Source organism: Neophocaena asiaeorientalis, unplaced genomic scaffold, assembly GCF_003031525.2.
Source record: "Neophocaena asiaeorientalis asiaeorientalis breed wild unplaced genomic scaffold, Neophocaena_asiaeorientalis_V1.1 scaffold206, whole genome shotgun sequence".
In the NCBI taxonomy this organism is placed as follows: Eukaryota; Metazoa; Chordata; class Mammalia; order Artiodactyla; family Phocoenidae; genus Neophocaena; species Neophocaena asiaeorientalis.
The window spans coordinates 1,669,811-1,696,385 of record NW_020174578.1 but is presented as its reverse complement, the minus strand read 5'-3'; the positions used below and the strand labels follow the sequence as shown (position 1 = coordinate 1,696,385).

The 26,575-nt window shown below is 48.1% G+C and overlaps 2 protein-coding genes across 4 annotated transcripts; both read left to right on the top strand.

Moving 5' to 3' along the window:
- The first annotated feature begins 3,176 nt into the window (after positions 1 to 3,176).
- On the top strand, positions 3,177 to 6,193 carry TMEM139 (transmembrane protein 139). Its single transcript, XM_024758039.1, has 3 exons — positions 3,177 to 3,187; positions 4,168 to 4,417; positions 4,638 to 6,193. Exons 2-3 carry the CDS (start codon positions 4,185 to 4,187, stop codon positions 5,029 to 5,031), a joined length of 627 nt encoding a protein of 208 aa, XP_024613807.1. The 5' UTR covers positions 3,177 to 3,187; positions 4,168 to 4,184; the 3' UTR covers positions 5,032 to 6,193.
- A 321-nt stretch (positions 6,194 to 6,514) lies between these two features.
- CASP2 (caspase 2) lies at positions 6,515 to 22,411 on the top strand. Of its 3 annotated transcripts, XM_024758031.1 has the most exons (11): positions 6,515 to 6,671; positions 9,376 to 9,526; positions 9,832 to 9,999; positions 10,141 to 10,222; positions 11,041 to 11,135; positions 11,413 to 11,589; positions 17,206 to 17,334; positions 17,484 to 17,574; positions 20,522 to 20,671; positions 20,813 to 20,922; positions 21,083 to 22,411. In XM_024758031.1, the coding sequence occupies exons 1-11, from the start codon at positions 6,598 to 6,600 to the stop codon at positions 21,212 to 21,214; spliced, it is 1,359 nt and encodes a 452-aa protein (XP_024613799.1). In that variant the 5' UTR covers positions 6,515 to 6,597; the 3' UTR covers positions 21,215 to 22,411. The 3 variants fall into 3 exon arrangements, with proteins under 3 accessions (XP_024613799.1, XP_024613800.1, XP_024613802.1); XM_024758032.1 differs by lacking the exon at positions 11,413 to 11,589 and having other exon boundaries at positions 6,533 to 6,671; XM_024758034.1 differs by lacking the exons at positions 20,522 to 20,671; positions 20,813 to 20,922; positions 21,083 to 22,411 and adding an exon at positions 17,659 to 18,411 and having other exon boundaries at positions 6,533 to 6,671.
- Positions 22,412 to 26,575: the final 4,164 nt, after the last annotated feature.

The window sequence follows — 26,575 nt, the reverse complement described above, 5'->3', positions numbered from 1 at the left end:
TGAAGAGTGGTCCCCACTTGCCACAACTAGAGAAAGCCCTCGCACAGAAACGAAGACCCAACACAGCAATAATTAATTAATTAATTAATTAACTCCTACCTCCCCACAGCTTCAAAAAAAACCATCTGTATGTTACTTATAATACCCAACAATGTAAATGATTTGTAATAGCTGTAAATACAATGTAAATGTTATATAAACAGTTGCCAGCACTCAGCAAATTCAAGTTTCGCTTGTTGGAACTTTCTAGATTTTTTTTTTTATGAATATTTTCTGTGTGAGGTGGGATGAATGTGAGTCAATGCGGAACCCGCAGATTTAAAGGGCCGGCTGTAACTGAAACCATGCCCCTCAGACTGGGACTCGAACCCATGCAGCTGGAACTCAAACCCGGCCAGAACCCAGTCTTCCAACTGAGATCACACACCTGGTTTCGGGACTTAATGAAGCTCCGTTCTTGATGTCTCATCGCAGAAAGAATTCAGTGAGAGACAGATAGATAAGAAGTGGATTTATTTAGAGAGAAACACTCCATAGACTGTGGACCATCTCAGAAGGTGAGAAAGGCACCAGGGTATGGGGTTGTCAGTTTTTGTAGGGGTGGGTAATTTCCTAGGCTAATGAGTGGGAGGAGTATTCCAGCTATTTTGGGAAGGGGCGGGGATTTCCAGGAATTGGGCCACCGCCCACTTTTTGATCCTTACGGTGGGTCTCGGAACTGTCATGGCGCCTGTGGGTGGTGTCATTTAACTTGCTGATGTGTTACAGTGAGTGTATTGTGAGGCTCAGGTCTAGTGGAAGTTTTGTCCGCCATCTTGGACCCATTTGGTTCTAATCGCTCTATGTCATGTCCTCGGGCTATGTCATGCTTTCAAAGGTTGTGCCCTGACCCCTTCCCTCCGGTTGCATAACAACCAGCTCTCCTCCTCTTACTGAGTCCAAGCTCCCTGTGCTCGCCACACGATGGACAAACAAATCGGGAGGCAAGGTGTTGGGGCAAGGAACACGACTTTATTCGGAAAGCCGGTAGACCGAGAAGATGGCGGACTAGGGTCCCCCCAAAAAACATCTTATTGGGGTCTGGATGCCAGTTTCTTTTATAGAATCAGAGAGGGAAGTAAAGTAAAAAGGTAGAATAGAGAGAGAGAGGCGGGGAGGAAGTAAAGTAAAAAGGACTATCAGTCTCGCAAAACATCGCTTGGAATGGCCAGCCTCGGGGAGGGGATGTGTTAATTTCTTCTCTCTTGCAGCCATTCACAGGTGGGTAGGGTTCCCAGAGGCAGGCCATTATGTATGACTATAATAACAAAAGCAATGAGAAAGGCTAAAGTCAAAGAAACAGATCCCACACAGAGTCAAAATTGGCTCTCTTCCCTGTTACACTCCCACCCTGCATTCCCACTTCCTAGAGAGACACGGCTCATTTAGACTATCATAGCCTTCCTGTTACGTCGATCACCTCCCTCTCCGTTGTCAGTGTGGGACAGAGAATCGACACTGACACCCCACCACTACTTACACACACAACCCCAGGCACACTCACTCATCCATGTCATTTCTGTTCTCCTCCTCTCTCTTCCGCACCCCCCAACTCCACACATCCTCCGCTGCAGTAGCCCTGGCTGTGCCCCAGGACTGCTACCCCTTCGGTTTGTCCACTAGTAACATTCTGAAGGCACAGAGTCCAGCCCCGTCTCAAGAACAAAGTACGCCTCCAGCACCTGCCTCACCCAGACTTACGACTAGATCCATAACTGAAAAGAGTGGGTTCCAGATCTCCAGTGTGTGGTGAGCCCAGGTGGAACGGGAGCCTTCCAATGAGAGCACTCAGCTGTGTTCAGTGAGCACCTACCACGTGTCAGGAACTGTGTTAGCTTCAAAGATTCAGGATGGTTGACACTAATCACTCACCTTGAGAAGCTCACAACAGAAGTGTTGCCCAACACAGGTTCGCTTGTCCGCTCCACAGTGAGGCCCAAGAAGCCCAAACGTCAGCGTTTGGGGCAGAGAAAAGTTATTGCCAGGGCTGTGCAAGAAGAAAGAGCAGTACTTGCTCAAAAGACCTGAACTCCCCGATGGTTTGGGGGAAGAGTTTTCAAAGGCAAAATATGAGGTGAGGGCTGTGAGGTGTGCGACCTTCCTCCGATTGGTTGGTGGTAAGGTAATAGGGCAGTGCTCCAGGAATTCTGTGCACAGCCTGAAGTTACCATCCTCCACCTGGGAGGAGGCCTTAGCTCCCTTAGAAGAACTCAAGGGTATGTTGTCACTATATCCCTTGAGGAGGAACCGGAACTTGGCTTTATCGCAGAACTATTGTTTCCTGACTGCTCCTCCACTGTGTCTACATTGCCTTCCCTCCGTAATTAGAAACTGTTTAAATCTGCCCTTTGAAACTCAGGGAAAGTCTCGGAGGCTAAAGGCTTTTTCCTACCAACAAGAAACAGGGGACCCAGAAAGGCTTTTGTACCCAGGAGGGCTCCTCAGGGTCCTGCTCAGTTTCAGAAGGAAGGTATGTAAACAGAACGTCACTATATAGCAGGAAAAGGTGTGGGCAGGGGAGGAAGGAACGCCGTGCAGACGCAGTGGAGACAGTCTCTGCAGCAGGCGTCACCTCGGAGGTGGCCTGTGAAGAATCAAGCGTTAACTGGGCCAAGAAGCATACACAACACGTCTTACAGGTCTGCAGAAAACAAGGAACTTACAGAAATGGTACTTTGGCAGCAGAAGTAGGACACATCATTCCATGTCCACGGTAGTGCTCACAGTGATCAAGCGCTGCGTGATCCGCAGAGATCAAATAAACCGTGGCCTCTGCTCCCAGGCACAAAACGTATTACCTAAATATAATGCGAACTGCTCGGGATACCAAGCGCATTGAGAAAAAGGGAGAAGAAATGTGAATTTCACTCTGGTCCGAAGTACAAACATCACTGGGGGTGAGTTTGGGGAGTACTCTCTTTAGGACGCTGTAGGGGATGGGTGGAGTAAATAAGAGGCAGAAAAATCAAGGTGGGGCAGTAATAGGAGTTCAGCCTTCAGCAGAAAAGGGGAGGAGGAATCTCGCGCAGGATTGGGGCAGAAAAGTGGGTGGAACCAGTGGGCGCCACCCCGCCTCCTCCCACGCCCCCGTACAACCTACCTACCTTGCAGTCTGGTGAGACAGGTGAGGGAGGAACTCCTAACGCTGGTAAGAGGGGCAGGAGGGTCGTGGCTTTGGGGCTGGCATGTAAGGAGGCGGTCTGGCCCCTTTGTAGAATCGGTGACTCCTTCCTCTGCAGAGCTCAGGGAACTCCTGACAGGCTGGCTGGGGGTAGTGGCTGCCTAGGTGCTCCTGCTGTGTTGCAGGGGAATGAAAAGGCTTCTCCCCACCAGCCTCCCAGCCCCTGTGCTAATAACTCCAGGCAGGAAACTTGAAATCTGAGTTTACCGAGTGAGGGCCGGTAGAGGGCGGGGGACCGTGACAGCCATGGGGCACGGAGAGGTCAAGAATCACCTGGGCCTCTGTCCATTGCCCTAGACCTCTATCACCTTAGACCTCTGTCTGTAAGATTCTCAGGTAGTTGTGTCCTGTGGCTTTGTTGTGTCTATGTGCACTTTCTCCCTCCAACTGGAGCGTGGGGCTGACGGGAGCAAATGGGAAGATGGGGTCAAACAGGGTAAGCGGTGCCCTACAAGGTCAGACTGAGGGACTCAGACTGGGCAGGTGGGGGGTGGACGTTCGTTGCAAGCAATAATAAAGGGTGGGGCCCGCCTATCACCTGGATTCCAGAGATGCCGTGAGTCCTGAGGCCCCAGGCAGGGCCTGCCTAGGACTGGATCCTGGAATGGGTAGAAATACAGAGACGGAAGGGAGACCATAGGGAAGAAGTTAAAAGTAAGGAACGTAGGGCTCTGACATAGTAAACTCACATGAGGGCTGGGAGTCAGAACTTCCGGGCTGGTTCCTGGCTATTCCACACATACTGATACCCTGGGACAACAGTGTGATCCTAGAGAGAATCCCAGAGCTGAAGGGGACCCTTCAGATCACTTCTTTGGGCCATTTATTTGATTTGAGGTAGAAGAAACAAACCCAAATAAAGGTGTCTAATATGCTTACTTTGAAATCTAACCTAGCGGTGATGCCAATTGCTAGTTTAGACACAACAGCTGTGTGTCTTTTTGCAGGAGCCTGGGGAGGGGCCATGGTGCCAAGCCAATTGTGGGGGACTCTGGAGAAGCCGCTTCTCTTCCTGTGTTGCACCTCCTTCCTCCTGGGGCTGGCTTTGCTGGGGATACGGCCGGACATCGCCCCTGTTGCTTATTTCTTTCTCACCTTGGGTGGCTTCTTTTTGTTGGCCTGCCTCCTGGCCTGTGTTTTGGAATGGGGGTCTCGATCAGTGCAGACCGAGAGCCCAGGGGCCTCAAGCAATGCACGGTGAGTTAAGGGGTGGGCAGGATTGGAGGATTACATGTGGACCCATTCTCCCTATGTCCCTCTAGACTTTAGGCAGACAGCCTCTGCTTTCCCCTTGTCACTGGTATCAGGGTCAGGGGCTAGTGGAGGGGTCTTTTGCTGGTAGAAGATAGAAAAGGGAAAAAAGGCTTCTTTCAGGAAGCCACTAATGACCTTATTTCCCCCCCCCCCCCCACTTCAGGGACAATGAAGCCTTTGAGGTGCCTACCTACGAAGAGGCCACAGTGTTGGAATCACAGTGCCACCCCCCAGGGGTGGATCAACCACCCTCCTACACCAGTGTTGTAATCCCCCCAGAACTTGAGGTGAGACAGCCTAGCCATCCAGAGGAGCCCAGGAGAGCCAGACTGGACAGGCGAGTGGGCTCAGAGGGGTCTGTGATCTCAGGAAGCCCTGGAAGACCTCCAGTCAGCCTGCGGCTTCGGGGACCACGAGTTGCGTCCACTGTTCCTGATCTGCAGAGCTTGTGGGCACCCCCCAAATTGGAACCTCTTACTCCACCCCCTGCCTACGATGTCAGCTTTGGTCACCTCGATGATGATGTTTTCTATGGAAACAACTGGACACCCCCCTAAAGGACTTTCCCAGGATATGTCGTCTTTCTGCACCAGACCCACTCATTCATTCGAACAATGCTTCCCAGTGCCTGTTATGTGTCAGGAACTGTGTCTCCACCTGGATGTCACAAATGATGACTTTAACCCAGAGGGGAGTGAGGCTATGGTGAGCCCTTCCCAGTTTTACAGTGGCACATCCCAGGGATATAGGCGGCACAATTTGAGTCTTCAGGCAATATTCAGTGACCTACCCCATACCTGGTATTTCCAGAGTTAGACTGAGGGTGAGATGAGGAGATTCCAGAGAATCTAGTGAAGGAAGAAAAGAAACAATATCTGAGTGACAGCTCTGTTGCTTCTCTTCCAGGTGCTTTGCCTCTATTAGATCACAAAAATGAGGTATTATTGTCCTCATTTGAAAAACGAGGATCCTAAGGGTCAGAAAAAATTGATAATTTGCACAGGGGCACACTGCTAGTAAATAACACACAAATGTCTTGAATTCTGCTCTTCTGATCCCATAGCCCTTGTGTTTTCAATACAAGGCAACAGAAGCCAGATCATGCACACATCTCTCAATTTCTGTCTTGGTCAATGGCTGGTGAGGGGTAGAAGACTTCGTGTAGACAGAATGGGGGACCAGCTGTGTCTGCAGACAGGGAGTGCTGAGTGGGACCAGGAGTGTGCCCAGCCTCCTAGAGGAGCAGAGCTGATCAAAACTGTGATGGCCCCTGCTCCAGATGGGAAATTCCTGCCCCGGGGGGCTAGACAGCAGTCCCCAGTGCAGGGTCCCATCCTATCTAGAAGCAGTGGAGTAAACTGCCCCAGGGGTAGGGACATCTGATTCTGAGGATGGGTGGATATGATGGTCAGAAAAGAGAAAACCCGAGGTCCTTGGCGAGGGGTGGTGGAGCATCTAAGGATCCCTCTTGCATCATCTATTATGAAGCACTGGAAACACTTGCACTGTCTGCAACAGCTTCAGCCTCACCCCTGCGCCTGACCCCGCTGGGTTTTACCCGAGGACCCCCTGCCCTGCTTCCTCAGATCCAAACAGAACACCAGCTTCTCTAATCATGTGCTGTGCCTGTGATGCAGGTTTGAGCCAACCATCGCTGACCCACGCTCATTCTTTGCGCGGGTATCTGTCTAGCGCCTTCTAGTGCTGTCCTTGTCCTCCTTACCCTGGTCCCAACAGTTAACTTTAATAAAGTGAAAAGTCCGGCCACACCCATCTCCATACAGTTCTTGCAACAGGCGGGTGAGGAGAGGTGGGCGGTTCCGGGGAGGGAACTGTGATTTCCGCGGGAACCGACGACCAATCGGATGGCCAAGTAGGGCGGGGCGGCTCCTCGCTTCCCCTTCCGCCGAGCGCGCTCGCTCATCCCATTGGACAGCGAGTCCGCCGCGTGGGTTCTGCGCCTGCGCGCGCTCCGGCGACGGCGCGGCCGGCCTCGCGTGGGGGGCGGAGCTGGGATAGCAGCGCGCAGGCGCTTTGCGCGCCGGCGGACGGGGGAGGGATGCGGTGGACGAGAGGGCTCGCGGTTTGTTTGGGTTGTGGGCGGTGCGCGCACAGCCCGGGAAATGGCGGCGCCGAGCGCAGGCCCCCGGTCCGCCCTCCAGCAAAAGGGGCTGATGACCTCTGATAGGGGGCGCAGGTGAGTGGGGAGGGTCTCAGGGGTCCGTAGTGGGACCCAGGGAGGGAGACGTGGGTTTCAGGCGTATGGCCCTGGCGCCCCTGCCCTCGGAGCCCCTGGAAGCCGCGGTGTCCAAGCTTCCAGCCAAGGGTGGGAGGCCGGCTGAGCCCCCGAGGGGAGCGCGGGCGGGCGAATCTCTTCTGGGCCCCGTCCCTCTCGAGCAAAGACTCCCCAGCCTCCATTCTTCCAATCCCGGAGGCTCTGAACCAGGCGAGCTCTTTCCAGTCCTGTTAAATCTCGGTTTCTCTTAAAAGATTCTTGATTCTTTCTTTCTCTCGGTTCCCTTTTGAGGAACTAAACTCTGTACTCATAAAAACCGATGAGACCTGCAGACCTCGGAATTCTGCGTGATGTGCATTTGTTTCGGATTGAATATATCATGATCCGTATTGCGTTGGGTGTAATGACCAGATTTTCACAGCAGTCAACACAGATTTTGGGGTTTGGGTGTACTCTGAGACAAGGAAGTTCCCGAGGCTCCGAGTGTCTCAGCCTCTGTCCCAGTTAAATCGTATCATGGCAGACATCACCCAGGATAACATATTTTAATGCCTCCCGGTCCAGACCCAGGTGATGAATTGAGGACTTTGGAACCAGAATCTGCAGAAGGACACAGAATCAAGACTTAAGAATCTTCTTTGTGTCCTTTCCTCCACCCGCTCCCCCCTTTCCCGATGTGTCCTAAAGTTCTAGGTGATTGTGGTTACTTTTGGAAAGTCCACCTTTGAGACTCTCCCCGTAGTATGGAATCCTGCAAGGAGCAGGTGTGTGTAGAATGGATACTGCTTCAGATTAAACCTAATAAGTTATTGATTGAAAATTCAAGTCTACAACTTAGAGTTAAGAACGGGGAGTCGATTAGTGAATTGTGTGGATGATACTGAGTAGGGAGAGGCTTTTTGAGGGGGCTTCCTAATGGAATGTCAACATTTAAGGGCAGACCAAAGGTCCTGTGAAGGAAACGGGGACCTAGTAAGCAGAGAGGGAAACTGGAGAAAATGGTGTCATGGAAACCAAGGGAGGAGAAAGTTTTAAGGAGAAAATGCTACTGGTAAATTAAGGGGAAAAAGTCGAGTAAACCCACCCCACCATTGGTGTGTATCCTGAGGAAATACCCAGAATCCAGCTACGATGTTATTTTGCGATTGAACTATTAACACTTATTTTTACCAGAGTTCATACATGTTGTCATTGTTAACTGCTTTGGTATGTTCCAAGGTGATTCTTTTTGTTTTTGTTTTTGTTTTAATTTTTTTATTAATTTATTTTTGGCTGCATTGGGTCTTTGTTGCTGTGCAGGCTTTCTCTAGTTGCGGCGAGCGGGGTCTACTCATCGTTGCGGTGCACGGGCTTCTCGCCGTGGCTTCTCTTTGCGGAGCACGGGCTCTAGGCGTGCGGGCTTCAGTAGTTGTGGCACATGGGCTCAGTAGTTGTGGCTCGCAGGCTCTAGAGCACGGGCTCGGTAGTTGTGGCACAGGGACTTAGTTGCTCCGCGGCATGTGGGATCTTCCCAGACCGGGGCTCGAACCCGTGTCCCCTGCATTGGCAGGTGGATTCTTAACTACTGCGCCACCAGGGAAACCCCCAGAATGCATTTTAAAATAGGTTTTTTAAGTTATAATCTGAAGCTGGTACCATATTCCTTTCTCACTGCCATCAGGTCTTTACTGTTGTCATGTACTTGGAAACTGTGACTAAGAAGGCTGCCACACCCTGGATTTATATAAATTAGGCACATAGATGTTACACACTGGAAATGGGATTCTTTTATTTTCTTTATAACATCTTTATTGGAGTATAATTGCTTTACAATAGTGTGTTAGTTTCTGCTTTATAACAAAGTGAATCAGCTATACGGATACATATATCCCCATATCTCCTCCCTCTTGTGTCTCCCTCTCACCCGGAAATGGGATTCTTTGAGTTCATCAACAGAAGCTGAACTCTTTCTAAACGCATAGCAAAACTAAGGAATCCTTGAAATGAAGACATCCCTCGTAAACTAAATTCCCAAAATAATTTCGCCTTTACATGCTTTAACTCTTTGAGTGATTTCAGGTTATGTTGATTGTTTTCATCATGGGCATTTATCTACTGTGACTTTCTGTCAGATTTTTTACTTAATTCGGTTCTTATAGGATCCTGGTCATTTCTAGTGTTATTTTGTCACAGGAGCTTACCGTTTTAAAAACCATAGTTGTCAACACAGCCAAAAATAAATAAATAAATAAAATAAATTTATATATATATAAAAAAAGGATTATTTTAGACTCATATCACTGTCAGCAGCTTAGATAAATAGTGTGAAATGTTTTCTGGAATACTCCTTAATGAAAATTGGTCGGTCAGATGGAGGAATATTCCTTCTTGTATGTCTACTCATGTGTGTATTATTTTTGTCACGATAGATATTTCCCCTCGTCAGACCATTCATCTCAGAAGATGGTCTCAGTTGAACATCCTCCATAAAGGATTGTATATCATTTCCTTATGATCAGTGTGTTACTGCTTAATACTTCTATGATTTTAAGCACGTTCAATAAAATATGTCTCATTTTAGTTATCGTAAGTCCTGTTCTTTATCTTTCTCCTACCCACACCTCTTCCGTTCCACTTCTCTGTGCCAGATCTTGTACTTGACAGCTTTTCTGTCTTTTATCTGTAGGATACTGGGAGTGTATGGCATGCATCCTGACCATCAGGAAGCTCTAAAAAAGAACCGAGTGGTGCTGGCCAAACAGCTGTTGCTGAGCGAACTGTTAGAACATCTCCTGGAGAAGGACATTATCACCTTGGAAATGAGGGAGCACATTCAGGTATCTGAAGGCAAAAGAGAAAAACCAAGTAAATATATTAGTGGTAGGAAGAGGAACAGAGCATAGTAAAGTGTGAAAAAGATGTAGTGCTTTACTAAGGAAATGAAAATGCTCTTCTACCCTAGAGCATTTAACAGAAAACACATATAATTCAAGAATAATGGGGGAAGGACTTCCCACGTACATATTTTTCTGTAAAAGGAGTTCTTGAGGTGGGTGCTGCTGTTACTAGGAAGCTCCTCTGGAGAAACAGAATTACAGCTGGATAAGTAAATGTGATGTCATGTTTTATTCTTGTATTGTAGGCCAAGGTGTGCAGTTTCAGCCAGAATGTGGAACTCCTCAACTTGCTGCCCAAGAGGGGCCCCCAGGCTTTTGATGCCTTCTGTGTGGCCCTGAGGGAGACCAAGCAGGGTCACCTGGAGGACCTGTTGCTCACAACCCTGGCTGGTCTTCAGCACATACTCCCACCGGTATGGAGCCCTAGACACGTGGTGTGTTGGGAAGGGCATTTTTGAGACTGTGGTGAAGTGGGGAACGGGACTAGATTTCTGTATTATTGGGGCTGGACCAGCTCCCTAAGGCCTGGTACGGGGGGTCCTGCTTTCTTACAGTTGAGCTGCGACTACCACTTGCGTCTCCCTTTCCCGGTGTGTGAGTCCTGCCCCCCCAGCAAGCAGCGCCGCCTGTCCCCAGGTGAGAACTGATGGCGTAAAATGGGTCCCGCAGATCGACTTCCGCTTCCTTGACTGGCGTCTGACTTTGCCCCAGTGTGAACCCTATTTTCGTTCATATTGGAACGGTTTCCTCAGTGAATTTGTTGGGGACAGCAGGACAGTTCAGATGGGCTCTGGGTTGGGCCTGTTCTTCTTCTTCCATCATAGATGGTTTTTAATGGTGATCGGCCCTTGCAGCAACTTGTGCAGGTAGGAAGTTCCTGCACATAATTGGCCTATCTCCTCTGTAAAGCTTAGTTATTTATTTATTTTTTTTGTCTTTCTTGTGGTACGCGGGCCTCTCACCGTTGTGGCCTCTCCCGTTGTGGAGCACAGGCTCCAGACGCACAGGCTCAGCGGCCATGGCTCATGGGCCCAGCCTCTCCACGGCATGTGGGATCCTCCCGGACCGGGGCACGAACCTGCGTCCCCTGCATCGGCAGGCGGACTCCCAACCGCTGCGCCACCAGGGAAGCCCAAGCTTAGTTATTTTACGATGAGGAAAGACTACATCATGGGCCTCTACCCTGCTGATTGAGTAGCCTAGTGATTAGAACAAGGGTTTTATCATATACCCCGTTCAGTCATTCACTGAGTTGAGCACCTACTACTATACGCAGGCTAAGTGCAGAGGATCCCGTGATGAGCAAAAGCAAACAGGGTCTCTGCCCCCATAGAGCTTACAGACAAGGGTCGTGAGCCAGACCAGTAATTACGAAAAGGGTGCCTGAAGTTACAGTGAAGCACTAGGATTGCTGTGTAGGTTGTGCGCTAGCTTTTCTGCTCTCTGTCCCGCAGATACAGTGGAACACTCCCTAGACCATGGAGATGGGCCTCCCGGCCTTCAGGTGAAGTCTTGCACTCCTGAGTTTTATCAAGCGCACTACCAGCTGGTGAGTCTTGCAAAATGGCAAGAGGAAAAGCGTTGGGAAATGAGATAACCTTCCTGGGCATCTGAACTTAGTTTGTGTATATACATTTCTTTCCTGCCTTTATTAGTCAGAAAGTAATTGCTGATTGAATGTGTTCTGTGGGTATTTCTATACTTGACCTGGTGGGATTAAGAAGAAGAACGGGATGTCTGTGTTTTCTTGAAATGCCTCGTCTAGTGGGGGAGGCATAGTTTCTGTCCTCAAGAAGCTCACGGTCTAATCGGCCTCCCCTCCCCAGGCCTATAGGTTGCAGTCTCGGCCTCGTGGCCTGGCACTGGTGCTGAGCAACGTGCACTTCACTGGCGAGAAAGACTTGGAATTCCGCTCTGGAGGGGATGTGGACCACAGCACTCTAGTCACCCTCTTCAAGCTCTTGGGCTACAAAGTTCATGTTCTTCTTGACCAGACTGCACAGGTACCCGAGGCAGGACATGCTGACGTGTGCATTAGAGAACGGGGCAACACTTGGGGGCCAGAAACGTCCATGCTCCTCTGCCTGCTGGGTTGTGCCTCGCTAGAGTTATGTTCTCTCCCTACCTTCAACTTGCTGTGTTCTGCCGCCCATCTTGCAATCTAGTTTTTAAAAAAAAAAAAAAAAAGGGCTTCCCTGGTGGCGCAGTGGTTGAGAATCCACCTGCCAATGCAGGGGACATCCCACATGCAGTGGAGCAACTGAGCCCGTGCGCCACAGCTACTGAGCCTGTGCTCTGGAGCCCACGAGCCACAACTACTGAGCCCGCCTGCCGCAACTACTGAAGCCTGTGTGCCTAGGGCCCATGCTCCGCAACAAGAGAAGCCACTGCAATGAGAAGCCCACATACCGCAAAGAAGAGTAGCCCCCGCTCGCCGCAACTAGAGAAACCCCGTGCGCAGCAACGAAGACCCAACACAGCCAAAAAATAAATAATAAAAAGAAAACAAAAGAAAAGAGAGAAAGGATTCAGGCCAGCCAGCTGCCTGGGTGTTGACTTCTCAGGGTGGCTGTGCGCTCCCTGAGTAAGAATAGTCCAGGGTCGGGTTCTCACTTTTACATGCTCAGCAACTTGATTCCCAGTCCCTCAGGAGGTGAGATACTGATATGCACCCAACCGACTAAGAAAAGATATTTATAAGTCAGGGTTACACAGGACAGTGCCTTCTTGGTTGACGTTGCTGCCTAGGAGTCCAGTTCTCAAGATTACGTTGGCAGATAAAATTCCTACAAATGAAAGTTTGCTAGAATTGTCCTGGTAAATACTGTTTTGTGGTCATTTCATGAATTAACCTATTATTTTTTTTTTCTTTGGGCTGTGTTGGGTCTTTGTTGCTGCGCGCGGGCTTTCTCTAGTTGCAGCGAGCGGGAGCTACTCTTCGCTGCGGTGCACGGGCTTCTCATGGCGGTGGCGTCTCTTGCTGCAGAGCACGGGCTCTAGGTGCGCGGGATTCGGTAGTTGTGGCTCACGGGCTTAGTTGCTCCACGGCACGTGGGGTCTTCCCAGACCAGGGCTCAAACCCATGTCCCCTGCATTGGCAGGCGGATTCTTAACCACTACGCCACCAGGGAAGTCCCTAACATAACCTATTCTTATCAGTTGTGTGGCCACAAGACAGATCTTAGCGTAGATTACTTCTGAGCTAGGTTCCTGCAGGTCATAAGCATTCTTGTTAGGAGTTAGTCCCCTTCAGCCTCAGTTACCGAGCTGTACCACTGACTTTGTTACCTTTAGGTAGTTCTGTTTTGAAGTTGAAAATAGTCCATTGGTAAATTAATACTAATTCTTTATTTTGATTCAGAATAATAGTGCTTTCCTAAACTTGCCTTTGGGAATATCCATGGTAAAATTAAGGTTTCTAGAAGATTCTCTTTGGTCTATTGAGGTAGGATGGTCAGCATTGTCTGTGGTCTTCATTTCTATTTCTCAGCTGTCTTGCTTCTGTGAGAATAATTGTGTATTTGCTAAATTTGGGGTAAGGCCAGATTCATTGGTAGGGACCTGAATGTTGTTCTTTACATGCTATTACCAGCTTCCCAATAATAGCTCAGGCAAAGAAGTAAACCCACCCTTGCTTCAAAGCCATGGCTGGAACAGCTCCTTTCTACATCAAGTATTCACGTAGGTCATATGCTTTCCTGAGAGATCTGCTGGGCATGAAGGGAATAAAGGTGGGACAACAGCTGTAATTCTTACAGAGGGAATCCTATTAGAAGGTCACTTAACAAAATGAATGTGATTTACATTTCTTTACAGCTTTTGGTCTAGTCCTTTTTTTTTTTTTACTAGGAATTTATTATGTCACGGTTTTCCAAATTTTTTGCAGTTGGTAAGGGATTTTATGTGCTTGATAGTTAAAGATACATCACTAAGCACCAGGTCAGCTGTGTACTACTGATTCTTATCTTAGAGACGGTAACTTTGATGGGCCTATGGGCCCACTTCACAAATGCCATTCCCTGATGCAGATTCCAGGACCTGTTGGATTCTGATTCTCTGGTTACGTTGTTCTATAACTTGAATTGCAGTGGAGTTCAATTTTGAGCACCTTATAACGGGGGGCAACTATGTTAGCTGCCAGAGATTTTTTTTAATGTGGACCTTGAGTTCAAGGGACCTCAGTTAGATGAGGGAGTCTTGACATCAGTTTAAAAAAAAAAAAAGGGGCACATCCCCTTATTTCCTAAGGACAACAAAAGACTAGAGACAGTGTCTTCTACAGTAGTTAAGAGGAAGAAACCATCACCTGGGTAGATGTGGTCAGAAGGATAAGTGGAGGATGTAAGACTTAAGCTGCCCATGAAGGATGGAAGCTACTGAGGCAAGAAAGGAGGAGTGAAGGGGTCCTACACAGGGAGAACAGCCTACAGATTAGAAATGTGTGTGTTAGGGACCTTGTGGATGAACCACATGTCTAGGGCACAGGAGTTCCCACAACGAGATTGGAGAAAAAGGGACCAGAATGCACAGGGCCTTGAATGTCTTCCCAAAGGAATTGGACTTCCTTGTGTTGACATTAGCACATTGTTAGTGGTTTTTGAATAGAAAGGTGACGCATTCACAGTGATGATTCAGGAAGATTAATATGACAGTAATGAATGAGGTAGAGACCAGTGGCAGGGAATACAGTTTGGGGTTAATATCATAATGTTAGTATGAGATGGTGGGGGCCTGGACGGGATAGTGGACCAAAAGGAAAAGAATATATGTGAAAAATAGTATAATGGCATGATTGTACTGTCAGTGCTTTGTGATTAAATAACTACCTATGGAAGAAGATGGAGAACGTAAGGAATTGAGGGCCTCAGAGGAAGTCAGGGCCAAAGATGTAAATTTGGGAACTACTTGTGTAGGAAAAAGACTTCAAGTAATGAGAGATTATGATCTTTGAGAAAAAGCAAAAGGGCTAGGACTGAACCTTTGGGATATCACCCTCCATGTATGCTAGTCCTCAGCTCTGGAGATTCAGAAACAGGAGGAGGGCATTGCAGGATCAATTTCTGACAGTGGCCAATTGAACTTTCAGATGCAGTTAAAACCAGGTAGCGACAGTGGGTGTGATAATTTGGTGCGCTAGGCATCTGTACACGATACTATCTTTCTGATAGAACATCTCAAGGGGCTTGATTCTTTTTTTTTTTTTTTTTAAACTTTTTGACCATGCCACAAGGCATGCAGGATCTTAGTTCCCCGACCAGGGATTGAACCTGTGCTCCCTGCAGTGGAAGCATTGAGTCTTAACCACTGGACCTCAGGGGAAGTCCCTCAAGTCTTTTATATAATTATTTGGTGAGCAAAGAGACAGAACCAAGAAAATTTAGATCCTCTTTTTCTCCCCATATTATTCCTTTTTGCTTTAGAGATAATTCCATTGAAAAATTGGAGACAGTGTAGTCTCAGAACCATTTCGCCTGACAGTGCTGGAGAGCACGCCATTATCCTCACCGCTCATGTAGGTGTTCAGTGCTTCCGTTCATCATCAGAGTCTTTTCTTCTTGCATCTACCTCATGAGTTTTACTAGTTCTAGAATTACAGTTTAGTGTATATTAGGAAATGAGGTACACTTTAAAGTGGCAGGTTTCCTTTCACCATGTCGTGGTATTGGTTTGTAACTTGCATTTGGTCACATACGGATTTGAGGGTACAGGGGCAAGCTATGGGTCATCTCTGGAAAATACAGCTGCTAGTAAAATTTGGGGTATCATTTCAGGGAGTTCACAGGTTATTCTTCTGTGTCCCCCAGCCAAAAACACTTGGAAGTGTTAAGAGCCCTGCTATTTATAGAAGTTCTGTAAGTTTATCAGAAATAGATCTAGAGATCCTATTTTAAGCTACGCTACTTTCGGAAAAATTTCCCCAAATGACTAACCCCCATTGATTGAATGGTTTAATCTTATTAAATTCAGTTACAAAGCCCATGTGTTCTTAACTTTGGGCTTTGTTGTCTTTTATTTACTGACCTAGTAATCTCACTTAAGTGCAAAATGCTCCTGAGTGCCTAACCTGTATATTTATTCCCTCCTTGGAGCAAAATGAACTTCACCTATTACATGTTAAATTCTGTTACAGTCAACTCCAGAGGGGCACTGGGCTCTTGAGATGATATATTCTTAAAATGAATGAATTTTGGATATCTTTTATTACCTTAAGATCTCCAGTATTATGGTTGGGTTCTCTTTGCTCAGAAAATACACAGGCTCTTTCAGCACATCCAGTTTCTCCATTCCCAGTGAAATTGCAGACTTTCAAGTCTCTTATTAAATCTCAGTTATGTGCAAACAGAACTATTCCAAACAGATAAGCAGTTGTCAAACGTTAGCACATCAGAATTACCTGGAGGGCTTGTGAAAACACAGTTTGCTGGGGGCCAAGACTCTGCAGTTCTTACAGGTTCCCTGGTGATGCCGATGCTGCTGTTTTAGGGGCCGCACTTGGAGAACCACCGCAATGTATTACACAAGTGTGTGTTTTACTGGGGGCTGTGTATGGACTGTTAGATATACGTGTACTGTAACTGTTCTGCCTAGATAAAATATTCTTCATTATATTTTGATCAAGTTCATAGTAAAATGAGCCTGTTTTCTCTCTGCTCCTCTCAGAGACAATCCAGACATCTTGAGTTGTAGAGGGAGACATAGGTTTAAAAGTTGGTATCATATTATTGTACTCTTAGGTATAATGCTTCAGTTAGAGTGTTATTCATATATGGCAGTCTAGTGCAAGATCAAAAAGATTCTTAAGTTAGACTACACGGTTTCTTTGAAAAAATAATATTGTTACCCTTCATTAGACAAGCACATTGTAATGGCAGATCTTTGCAGTATGTGCCAGACATAGTGATAAGTCCTTTCTATGCCATATCTCATTTAATCTTTACAAACTTGGAGGAAATGTACGCTTAATTGTCTTACAAAATGGGTACTAGAGGCTTGAGGGGCTAAATAACTTGTTCTAATTTATGAACCTAGGGATCCAGCTGAGGTCTCTCTGATCCCTTGGCCCATATATGTAGTTATGACCCTGTACAGAATCCTCCATGAGTGTGTTCTTCCATGGACAAAGCGTTTTATACAGGCATCATCACTGTCTCCGGGAACTTGAATTCTCAGACAGACAACAGCAAAGGAGTACTGCTGTTCTCTACTCTCACGATCCTGTGAGCCCTCTGTCACACAGCAGTTCTTGTAGCTGTTACAGTTTACCCGGCGGTCCCCCTTGTGCCATTTATATACAAGGGCATACGCTCTGAAGAAGGATGAGGTTGATGATGGGAGAATGGATAAAGTTAGCTAGCTCGTGCATGAGTAGCTTCCTTAATAACTTGCTTTGATCCAGGAGTTCTTAACATACATCAGTGAGCCTGTGAATTGTAAAATTATATTCAGAATTTTGTCTGAAGTCATGCAGTTTTCTGGTGCATCTCTGACTTCACTTACCATTGACCACAGGAATGTAGGGAACACGCTGTACCTTCTAATAGCTTAGGGTTTCAGACACTGAAGAAAAGCTTACATTGGTGCTGACTAGTGAACAATGCTGAAAGCTGTCTTTCTTCTAGGAAATGCAAGAGAAGCTCCGGGATTTTGCCCAGCTACCCGCTCACCGTGTCATGGACTCCTGCATAGTGGCGCTCCTCTCCCACGGCATGGAGGGCGGTGTCTATGGCGTGGACGGCACGCTGCTTCAGGTGCGTGCCGTCCCGTGGCCGCAGCTCTGCAAGCTGGGCCGCTTCACCTCCCGCCTGCCCCTCTCTCCAGTGATGGCTGCGGTTGCGTGTAGGACTCAGGAGGTCCCACTGACCACCAACCTCCCTTCTCCCTTGTTTGTTTCTGGCAGCTACAAGAGGTTTTCCGGCTGTTTGACAATGCCAACTGCCCGAGCCTACAGAACAAACCGAAAATGTTCTTCATCCAGGCCTGCCGTGGAGGTGAGTGCCCTGGCAGACCAGCACCTGGGTGTGGCTCCTGGGCAGCCTCCCACCCGCTCTCACTTTCCTGTTTGCTCCTCTCAGGTGCTATCGGATCCCTTGGGCACCTCCTTCTGTTCACTGCTGCCACCGCCTCTCTTGCTCTGTAAGTGTCTCCCAATGCATGGGGTGTGCTGGGACTTGGGCAGCCCCTGGCTCTCAGGTTGGTCAGCCCTGTGCACCTGCCACGTCCTGTCCTGCAGACGCTCTCTGCTGGTGTCTTCGCCTTCTTTCCTGAGGACGCTTCCTTCTTTCTGTGCTTATTAACGCTGATGTGCTTTTTTGGTTACTCATTCCAGTTAAGGATTTTCCGGCTGTCTCTGCTTCCTAGCCCTCTCACTTTATCCTCTTCCTCTTTTTTTTCTCCACCTCTCCTCCCCCTTTCCACCTTCTCCTTTTACTTCTCATCTCAGCTACACTGCGTTCTCGTCTCCTCCCTTCTCTGTGGCACTCACGTGTCACGCAGGAAAGCAGTGCAGAAGCCCCGTGTCAGCCTCTGGCTCGTGCTCTTCCGTGAGCTGCTGCCGTCCCTCTTCTTTCTTGCACGCAGTCTCTTTTACCCCTTGAAGAGCCAGGACTCCCCGACTAGGCTCAAAAGACTGGAGGCCTGCCTCTCATCTTGGAGGAAAACAGTAATAACTAAAAGCTCTCAATGTGGAGTCAAATTCTGCCTCTACCACTGGCTAGTTATGTCAGGTTAGAGAAGTTGCTCGATGTCCCTGCACCTGAGTTTCCTCAGTATAAAATGTAGATAATCATCAGACCTACTTCATAAGGTCAGGCTGTTGTGATGCTTAAGTGAAATGGTTCGTATGAAGGACTTCCTTAGCACAGTACCTGGCCCATAGGAAATCCGCGGAAAGTACCAGCTCTGACTGTTAGGACGTGATCCGTGCCCCTAAGGGGCTTGTAGTTTGATTTAAAGGTCACTTTGTCCAAGCATTCAAATAATACATTTTTTACATGGGTGTGGAGTAACAGATAGATCCTTTCAGGGAAAAGGGGGGAATGCAATGACAAGCATACCAAGATTAAAAAGATATCCCCGTCCCCCACCCAAAAAAAGGTGTGCTGAGCCAGAAGTATACCCGAATCTAATTTAAAAACTGCGTACCTGCATCAGTCATATGTAATGGGATGTGGCTGACCACGTGATCATATACCTTTAGCTACAGCTCAGATTTTGGACTTTGGACTTTGACAGATAATAGTACAGAGCTATTGGGAGCTTAAGTAAGAAATGATGCAATAAATTTTTTTTTCAGGACGATTACCATAGCAGGGAAAAGTGCTAAGAAAAGAGTATGTGCAGGCAGGAACTTACTTTTTTATGCACCTGCTGTATCCCCAGGCTCAGAGCACTACCTGATATGTAGTAGCACTTCATAAATATTGAATGAATGGATGGAAATTAATCTGCCTAAAAAGCGTAGCAATAATATAAAAAACATATATGGGGATACTGTGAAAAAAAACATTTATTGGTTAATAGATCTGAGACACAAAGACAAGGGAGGAGGCTCCTTTCTCTTGAGGGACACATTCAGCTTGGCCTATTTCCTTTAGGAGGTGTCACTAGCAAAGTAAAAGCAAATAAACATGTTCATGATCATTTTCTCCTGCGTTCAGAGATTATATACAAATACTAGACCTGGATAGGGAAGAATTGCTCTCTTCTGGGCTAACGTGAATCTTCTCTCTACAATTACATCCTTCAAGGCATGACCGGTAGCCAGCTCTTCCTTTGAAAGCCCGAGCTCAACTGTCTTCCGCTCTATTCAGTTAACATAATTGATGCCTGTTAGAAGGACCGCCCCACCCCGGATGACTGGCTCCTAAACTGGAGTGTAAGCTCCAGAAGGGCAGGGACTTTTTCTTCACTATATCCATAGGGCCTCAAACAAAAACAGTGCCTGGCATATGGAAGTTGCTCAGTAAATTTTTATTGGATCAGTGAATCTTGGTCATTTTCTGCACAGACCTTCAAGCCTCACTCCCGTTTCAGGCTGTCTTGGGGGTCCTATGGAGAGGGAGGTGTAAGAAAGCATACTTACTCCTTCACCTTCGGCGTGACGGCCGTGTGTCCTGTGTCTTTCCTACCGCCCCCACGACAACAGCATCAGAAAGAGAACATGTCTTGGGGTAGATAAGGCCTAGGTCAGGAGGTTGGATGTGTGCTCAGGGTATGTTGAGAATCTGTATATTGAATAATAGTGTTCTTTTTACATTGTGTAGGAGAAAATAGTCAAATTATCCCAATTTTAAGTTTCTTTAAATTTCTCTTAAATTTTGCCTGCCAGCTACAATGTGGCTTATGAAATTAATAATAAGTGATTTTAAAATACCCAAAACACCCTGAAAACAGCTGATCATGCTTAGTTTTATAATTTGTTTATTGATAGATTTGAGGTTGTAGTTTTCATATGGCATAAGTGTAGTAATCATATTTTTGGTTTCTTGTTTTTTTTACATAATAAAACTAAATATATCAATATTTTATTGTGTATTGCAATAAGGAGCACTTTGACTTCCAGGAATATTGACGATTGAACAAGTGAATCATGGACACAGATGGCTTTTCATTCTGTTTACGAGGAGTATTTGGTTCAGCACTTGCCCTGTCTTACACAGCGTGGACAGAGCTCGGACTCTGTATAAGTGCATGTGCTTGGGCACGGTGTCCGGCCTGTCACGGGCACCCTCTGTGTGATCGGTGTACTCTGGCAGAAGTTCGGGAGTAATGGTGTCCGTTTGTTTGTTTGTTTGTTTTTTAATTCATCAGCCACAGGTTGGAGGCAACAGCTGGAAATGGTTCTTCCCAGTCAAGGTTGCAGGGAACTCGGGCTTGCCTGTGACAGGCCCAAGAGAGGAAATAACATCTCTGTCCACTCCGTCTGCCTTTGTACAGATGAAACGGATCGTGGGGTCGACCAGCAAGACGGGAAGAACCATGAGCGATCCCCCGAGTGCGAGGAGAGCGATGCCAGTAAAGAGGAGGGGCTAAAGATGCGACTCCCCACTCGCTCGGACATGATTTGTGGCTACGCCTGCCTCAGAGGTATCGTGAGTTCCAAAGGAGAGATCCAAAAGGTGGCGTCTCTCTGCGCCACTGCGGAGGGAGCGGGTGTCGGCGGGTCCGTCCAGCTGTGTGAGGGTGCCCGGGACCTTCCCTGTGTGCTCACTGCTGTCCTGGTTGCAGGGACCGCTGCCATGCGCAACACCAAGCGGGGCTCCTGGTACGTGGAGGCCCTCGCCCAGGTGTTCTGTGAGAGGGCCTGTGACAAGCATGTAGCCGACATGCTCGTGGAGGTGAGTCAGCTCAGTGGCGCCAGGAACCTTCTGCGTCCCCGTGCTGTTCTACCTTCCTCCGCCCCTGCCCTGTTTTTCACAGTCTCCCTACCCTTCCTCTTCTGGGATCATGGAAACACCTGATTCTCAAGCCGTGGGCCCTGGGTTTCTGCCTTTGCAGGTGAACGCGCTCATCAAGGAGCGTGAAGGCTACGCCCCGGGCACGGAGTTCCACCGATGCAAGGAGATGTCCGAGTACTGTAGCACTCTGTGCCACCACCTCTATCTCTTCCCGGGACACCCTCCCACGTGATGCTGCCTCCCATCACCTGTGCCACAGGGAGGCCGCTGGACCACGGGAGGTGTGATAGAGCCTCCTGTCTCCAGGACGCACGGTTTCTGTCCCTCCCCCTCAGGGATTGGGAATAGCCCAGGCTCATTTCACACGCCCATCGTCTCCATCTTTGACCTCGGACTACAGGCCGGCTACTCCCGTGGGAGGCTCTCCCTGTGGAACCAGCTCCGGCTGGACTTGTTGCCTGGAGCGTTTGGCCTCAGTTGAGGGACCTGGCAAGTGATGTTACGAACATAGTGTCTCGATGGGGAGAGGGCATGTGGGTTTCCTCCATGTTTATGTTCAGTTTCTGCCCCCAGGGCTCTTGTAGGAAGCGTTTGGTGATTGCTTTTATTACTTTAGTTGAGCTGTCTCAGAGGTCATCTCCCATCTTTTCTGTCACATCCCCACCCCATTTGTCTCAGAGTGAGAGTTTGGAAGGTGTCCTGGTTTAACATAGACCTTTTTCATTTGGTTTCAAAAGGCCGAGCAGGACAGGAGTCACTCTGCTGCTGTGGGTAGGCCCGTACCTGTGCATTCATTCCCTTCGGTTCCAGAACGTCACCCCCCGGAAGGACTGTCTTCTCAACTCCACTCTTGGCTCCTTGGGGCTCAGGGAATCCAGCGTTCAGCAGGGGTTAGGGTTTGGATGCCTTGTATCTGTCGCCTGTTGATCTTTGCCCATGGACGTTTCAAAGATCTTCTAATCTGTTGTCCTTTCTCCGAGCTTTGCACCTGAAATGAGCCCTGCGGGAGTCGGCAGAGGTAGATAAAAGTGGCGTGCTTGCCCATACTCTGTAATCTGTCACCTTATCCTCATTTTTCTTCCTGTGAAGTGTCCCCTCTATAAAAGCTTCCTGGTTATCTCCCTGCTTCCTGTTTCTCCCCTCTCCCCCTTCGTCTCATCCTGTTTACTGCTGCCCCCAGCTCTGTCTGAAATACTGCTTAATTGGATCATTTGGCTGCTCAAGGATGCGATGTCTAGTACCTTGTTCCCTCTTCCTGCTTCAGTATTAAATCCCCTCTTGATTTTATGTGGCCTATTTCCCCTTCCTGTTATGACTTTCCATTTCAGGGAGACCACTGCTATATATGTTATTTGTTCACCCTAGAAGCCATCTTTAGCTGTGCTTTTATGAAACTTCCCTATTCTTTTTTTTTTTTTTTTTTTTTTTTTTTTTTTGCGGTACGCGGGCCTCTCACTGTTGTGGCCTCTCCCGTTGCGGAGCACAGGCTCTGGACGCGCAGGCTCAGCGGCCATGGCTCACGGGCCCAGCTGCTCCACGGCATGTGGGATCTTCCCGGACCGGGGCACGAACCCGTGTCCTCTGCATCGGCAGGCGGACTCTCAACCACTGCGCCACCAGGGAAGCCCATTGGTTTGGGTTTTTAAGTATAAATCTGATGCTGTTACTCCCCTGCTTGGAACCCTCTGGTTTCCTATCACACCTCAAATAAAATCCAGACTCTTTACCTTGGCCTGCAGGGCCTCACTAAGTGCTGATTTCCCCGTAACCCACTGCTGTCCTCAGTTTCTCAGACATTCTGAGGCCTTTGCTGCCCGAGGCCATCAGACACTCCTGGGTCCACTGAGTCCACTCTTGTCTCTGGTGGCTTCTTTCTTTATCCTTCAAGTCTGAGCTTAAATGCCACCTTGCTGTGGAGGCCTTCCCAGGCCATTCTGTCTCTAAGAATCGCGTTTCTTTATTACTGTGTCCTGTTTAATCCCCCTTATTGCACTTATCACAATGCGTAATCATCAATTAGGGTGCTTCACTTGTTCATTCCCGTCTCCACTTTAAGCTCCACGAGAGCAGAAACCTTGTCTCTTTTGTTCACTAATGTGTACCCAGTGCCGACATGTCTTGGATCTTCAATAAATGTTTGCGGAAGGAAGGAAGCGACCCTAGCTAGACTCCTACTTTTTGACAAAATTTCCCTTTTGGCAAAATACCAATTTAGTATTTGTACTCTGTATTTTCCCACGTGTTTTGTTTTATCCACTCGTATTATTAGCTCCTGAAGACAGAAGTCACACGTAGGACAACTTTTTCCACACCTCGTGTGGTTCCGGGCACAGTGCTCAGCCTCTCGTGGCTCAGGTGCTCAGTGAATACTCGTTCTGCAGGGCTTCGGGGACTTGTTGCCGAGTCCTGCCCTTGGCTCAGTATCGTATGGAAGTGTTTGGGTGACAGAACCTTTCCTCTTCCCACTGCCAGGATTTTGTATTGCCATCTGGTGCCAAATAAACGCTCATATTTATTACCGATGTGTGCCTGACGTCTCCGTAGCTGTAGATAATCTGTGTCTAAAGCCCACTTACTTCCATTGCCTTAGCTTCTTACAGCGTTCCTCACCACCTCACAAGGCATACCCAGAGCCGAACACCTCTTGTTTTGCTGCCAGATCTTTTTTATTTTTATTTTTTTGCAGTACACGGGCCTCTCACTGTTGTGGCCTCTCCCGTTGCGGAGCACGGGCTCCCGACGCGCAGGCTCAGTGGCCATGGCTCACAGGCCCAGCCGCTCCACGGCATGCGGGAATCCTCCCGGACCGGGGCACGAACCCGTGTCCCCTGCGTTGGCAGGCGGACTCTCAACCATTGCACCACCAGGGAAGCCCTGCCAGATCTTTTTTATACAACCAGATCTACACCTTGGATGAGCCCATCTCCATTGTCATGGTCACAGGCAACCCCAAAATATGGCTACCAGCACTGGGACTCCTCATGGTCAGAAGAGATGGAAGAGTCACTGGCAAGCAGTGTTAGTTCTGGATTGCTTAGATTATGGGATGGAGGCTGGAGAAACAGGTTGAGCTAGAATAGGGTGAGGATCCTAGAATTTCCAATCTCACGTGATCCAATTTGGATTTAAGGTTTTCCAGGGTGGGCATAGGTCGTAAGAGAATTCTCGGGCAGCATGGAAGAGGTCTAAGCAGTGGGCTGTGTAACCTGGGAGTTCTTGGTGTGTGATGTGTCTACGCCCAGAGAGGTGGGTGTACGCATGCAGATGGGCTACGGGGGGCTAACACGTTCTGTTGGAGCATTGTGGTAGGAAGCTGCTGTGGACCTTGGGGGAAGGAAGCTTGTCCAGGAGTCCAGAGGAGGAAGGGTTAACAGGGATGAAGCTGGGCTGAAACATCACTGGGTGGAGGAGGGGCACTGACCTGGGGACCTTCTCCAGGGGTGGGAGGTGGAGACACAGCCCCAGGGAGGGGCACTGGAATAGTGGAAGGAAAGAGTTGGGGAGGCCGGTGTGTTGGGGATTAAAGAGCAGCATATGCTGAGCTGGATTCCACGTCCTTCCTGCCCCACCCTTGAATAAGGGTATCAGGTTGAATTTCAGAGCTCTGTCCCCTCTGCCAGGGGATTTTCTAAAATTATACCCCATCCCTGAGCTGGGGGTGGCCGTTTGCTGCCCTCCCCCATCCTGTTTCCTGTAATAGGGAAGAGGAATACAGGAAGAAATGGGGCAGATGGGATATGAGCAGAGGGGGAAAGTGGTCTGAGGCAAAGAGGTTCATAACAGCTATAGTTGCCCGAGCGCTCCGTGCATCTCCCAGGGGCTGTGCAGCTTTACACCATCCTCCCACAGGCCAGGAGGGTGTCATCTCCCTGGTTCTTTTTCAAAAGTGGAAAATGAGGCTCAGAGACTTCAATTATCCAAAAAAAAAAAAAAAAAAAGATGTAGCTTTAAGGACGTGGACTCTAGAATTAAATAGATGGCAAATGGTGGCTTGGCCTTTTAAGGTATCAGAGACCGTGGCTAAGGTACCTAATCTCACCCTTATCTAAACACAGGGAAATCATTGCTACCTTAAAAGGATGAAGGACGCTACCCTACGAGGATGCATGGTGGATCCCACAGGGTTAACACATTACACATCTGTTAACCATCTGTTAACCCCGTAGCCCACCTGCATGTGTACACCTACCTCTCTGGACATCTGAGATGGCTGTTAACCATCTCACAGAATAAACTTCAGTTTAATGACACAAATTAACATTCAGAGCTCGCTCTGGGGCCGGCACTATGACTTTCACGTGCGTTCTTTTCTCTCTGTAACCCTGTTAAGTTACTGCCTTTCTGAGGAAACGGAGGCCAGGATGGGAAACAGTCTGGCAACTTGAGTTCATGCTCTCCGCTAACAATATTGCTTCTGTGACTTTTTTCTTAGCATGAGATTTTCTCCCTCCTCACTTTTTGGGGCCAGAGATTTTTCCCACTGAGCTGGGAGAAGGAGCCTGAGACCAAAGACTATTCCATCTTAGCCCTTCTGGGGTAGAGAATAGGGGAAAGTGTACTGTATCGTGTTCAAAAATACAGAAGGGGAGAAAGAAAGAGCCCTGTCCAGCGCTCTCGGGAAGGCCTCATATGCAAGGTATGGGAAGGGACCAGGGATTTTTGAAGGATCTGGAAGGCAAGGTCCAATAAGCAGTAGAGGAGAAATGACTGCCAGTGAGGACAACTGCAAAGGGAAAGTGTGTTCAGAGGAAGTTGCAGTTGCCTAGGTGAAGTTTCAGAAAGTAGGTGGTCATGGGTTCCATGCTAGGCTGGATATGCAGAGGGGAAGTCATGACCGAAAGCGCCTTAGAGAGAATGTAATGGTGTATCATCCAATGGTTGGAGAGGCCAGACTTGAAGAGGTGGGAGTCTGAAAACAAGGGTTTAACCCAGGGAGAAAGTTCCTGCTTAAATTGATGTGGGGATGCCAAGGGGCTGGCTTGTTCACGACCACCTATACCCTAACACACGTCCCCTTGCACCTGTGACCCAGATGGTCATTTCAACAACCTTCCTTCAAATAGAAATTCTATAAGCCTATAGGTTTTAACCTTCTAGTCTCATGGACCTCAAGAAAGTCTACTTAAAACACCAAAAGAATACATGTACGGTATACATATCTCATAGATAAATGCATGCTTATGAATTTGTTTCCAAATTTAGGAGCTTTTCAAAGAACTCCCCAGAAACCCATCTTTGGCCTTCCAAATAAGAGCCTAAGCACTGTCACCCATGGGGTGTTGGGATGGAGGGGGGCACCGTTTACATTTTATTTTCTTCTCTTGCAGGCTGATAACCCATGAGATTTTAACTAGCTCTAATCTCAGACTCAAGATCATTACTCTCAAATCCTTGCCCTCCAGCGCTAGCAGCTATAGATTTCCTCGACCCTCGTGATTTCAGAATCTGGTTTTTAGAATTGCTGCTGGTTCTTCTAGGGGGCTTGGTGGGGTATGAGGGTTTTCTCAGTGCCAGCAACTTCTGCCTTCAAATTTTGGAATCCACAACCAGGACCTGATTTTCTCAGGAGCGGTGAAGAAATAGCAATTGCCCT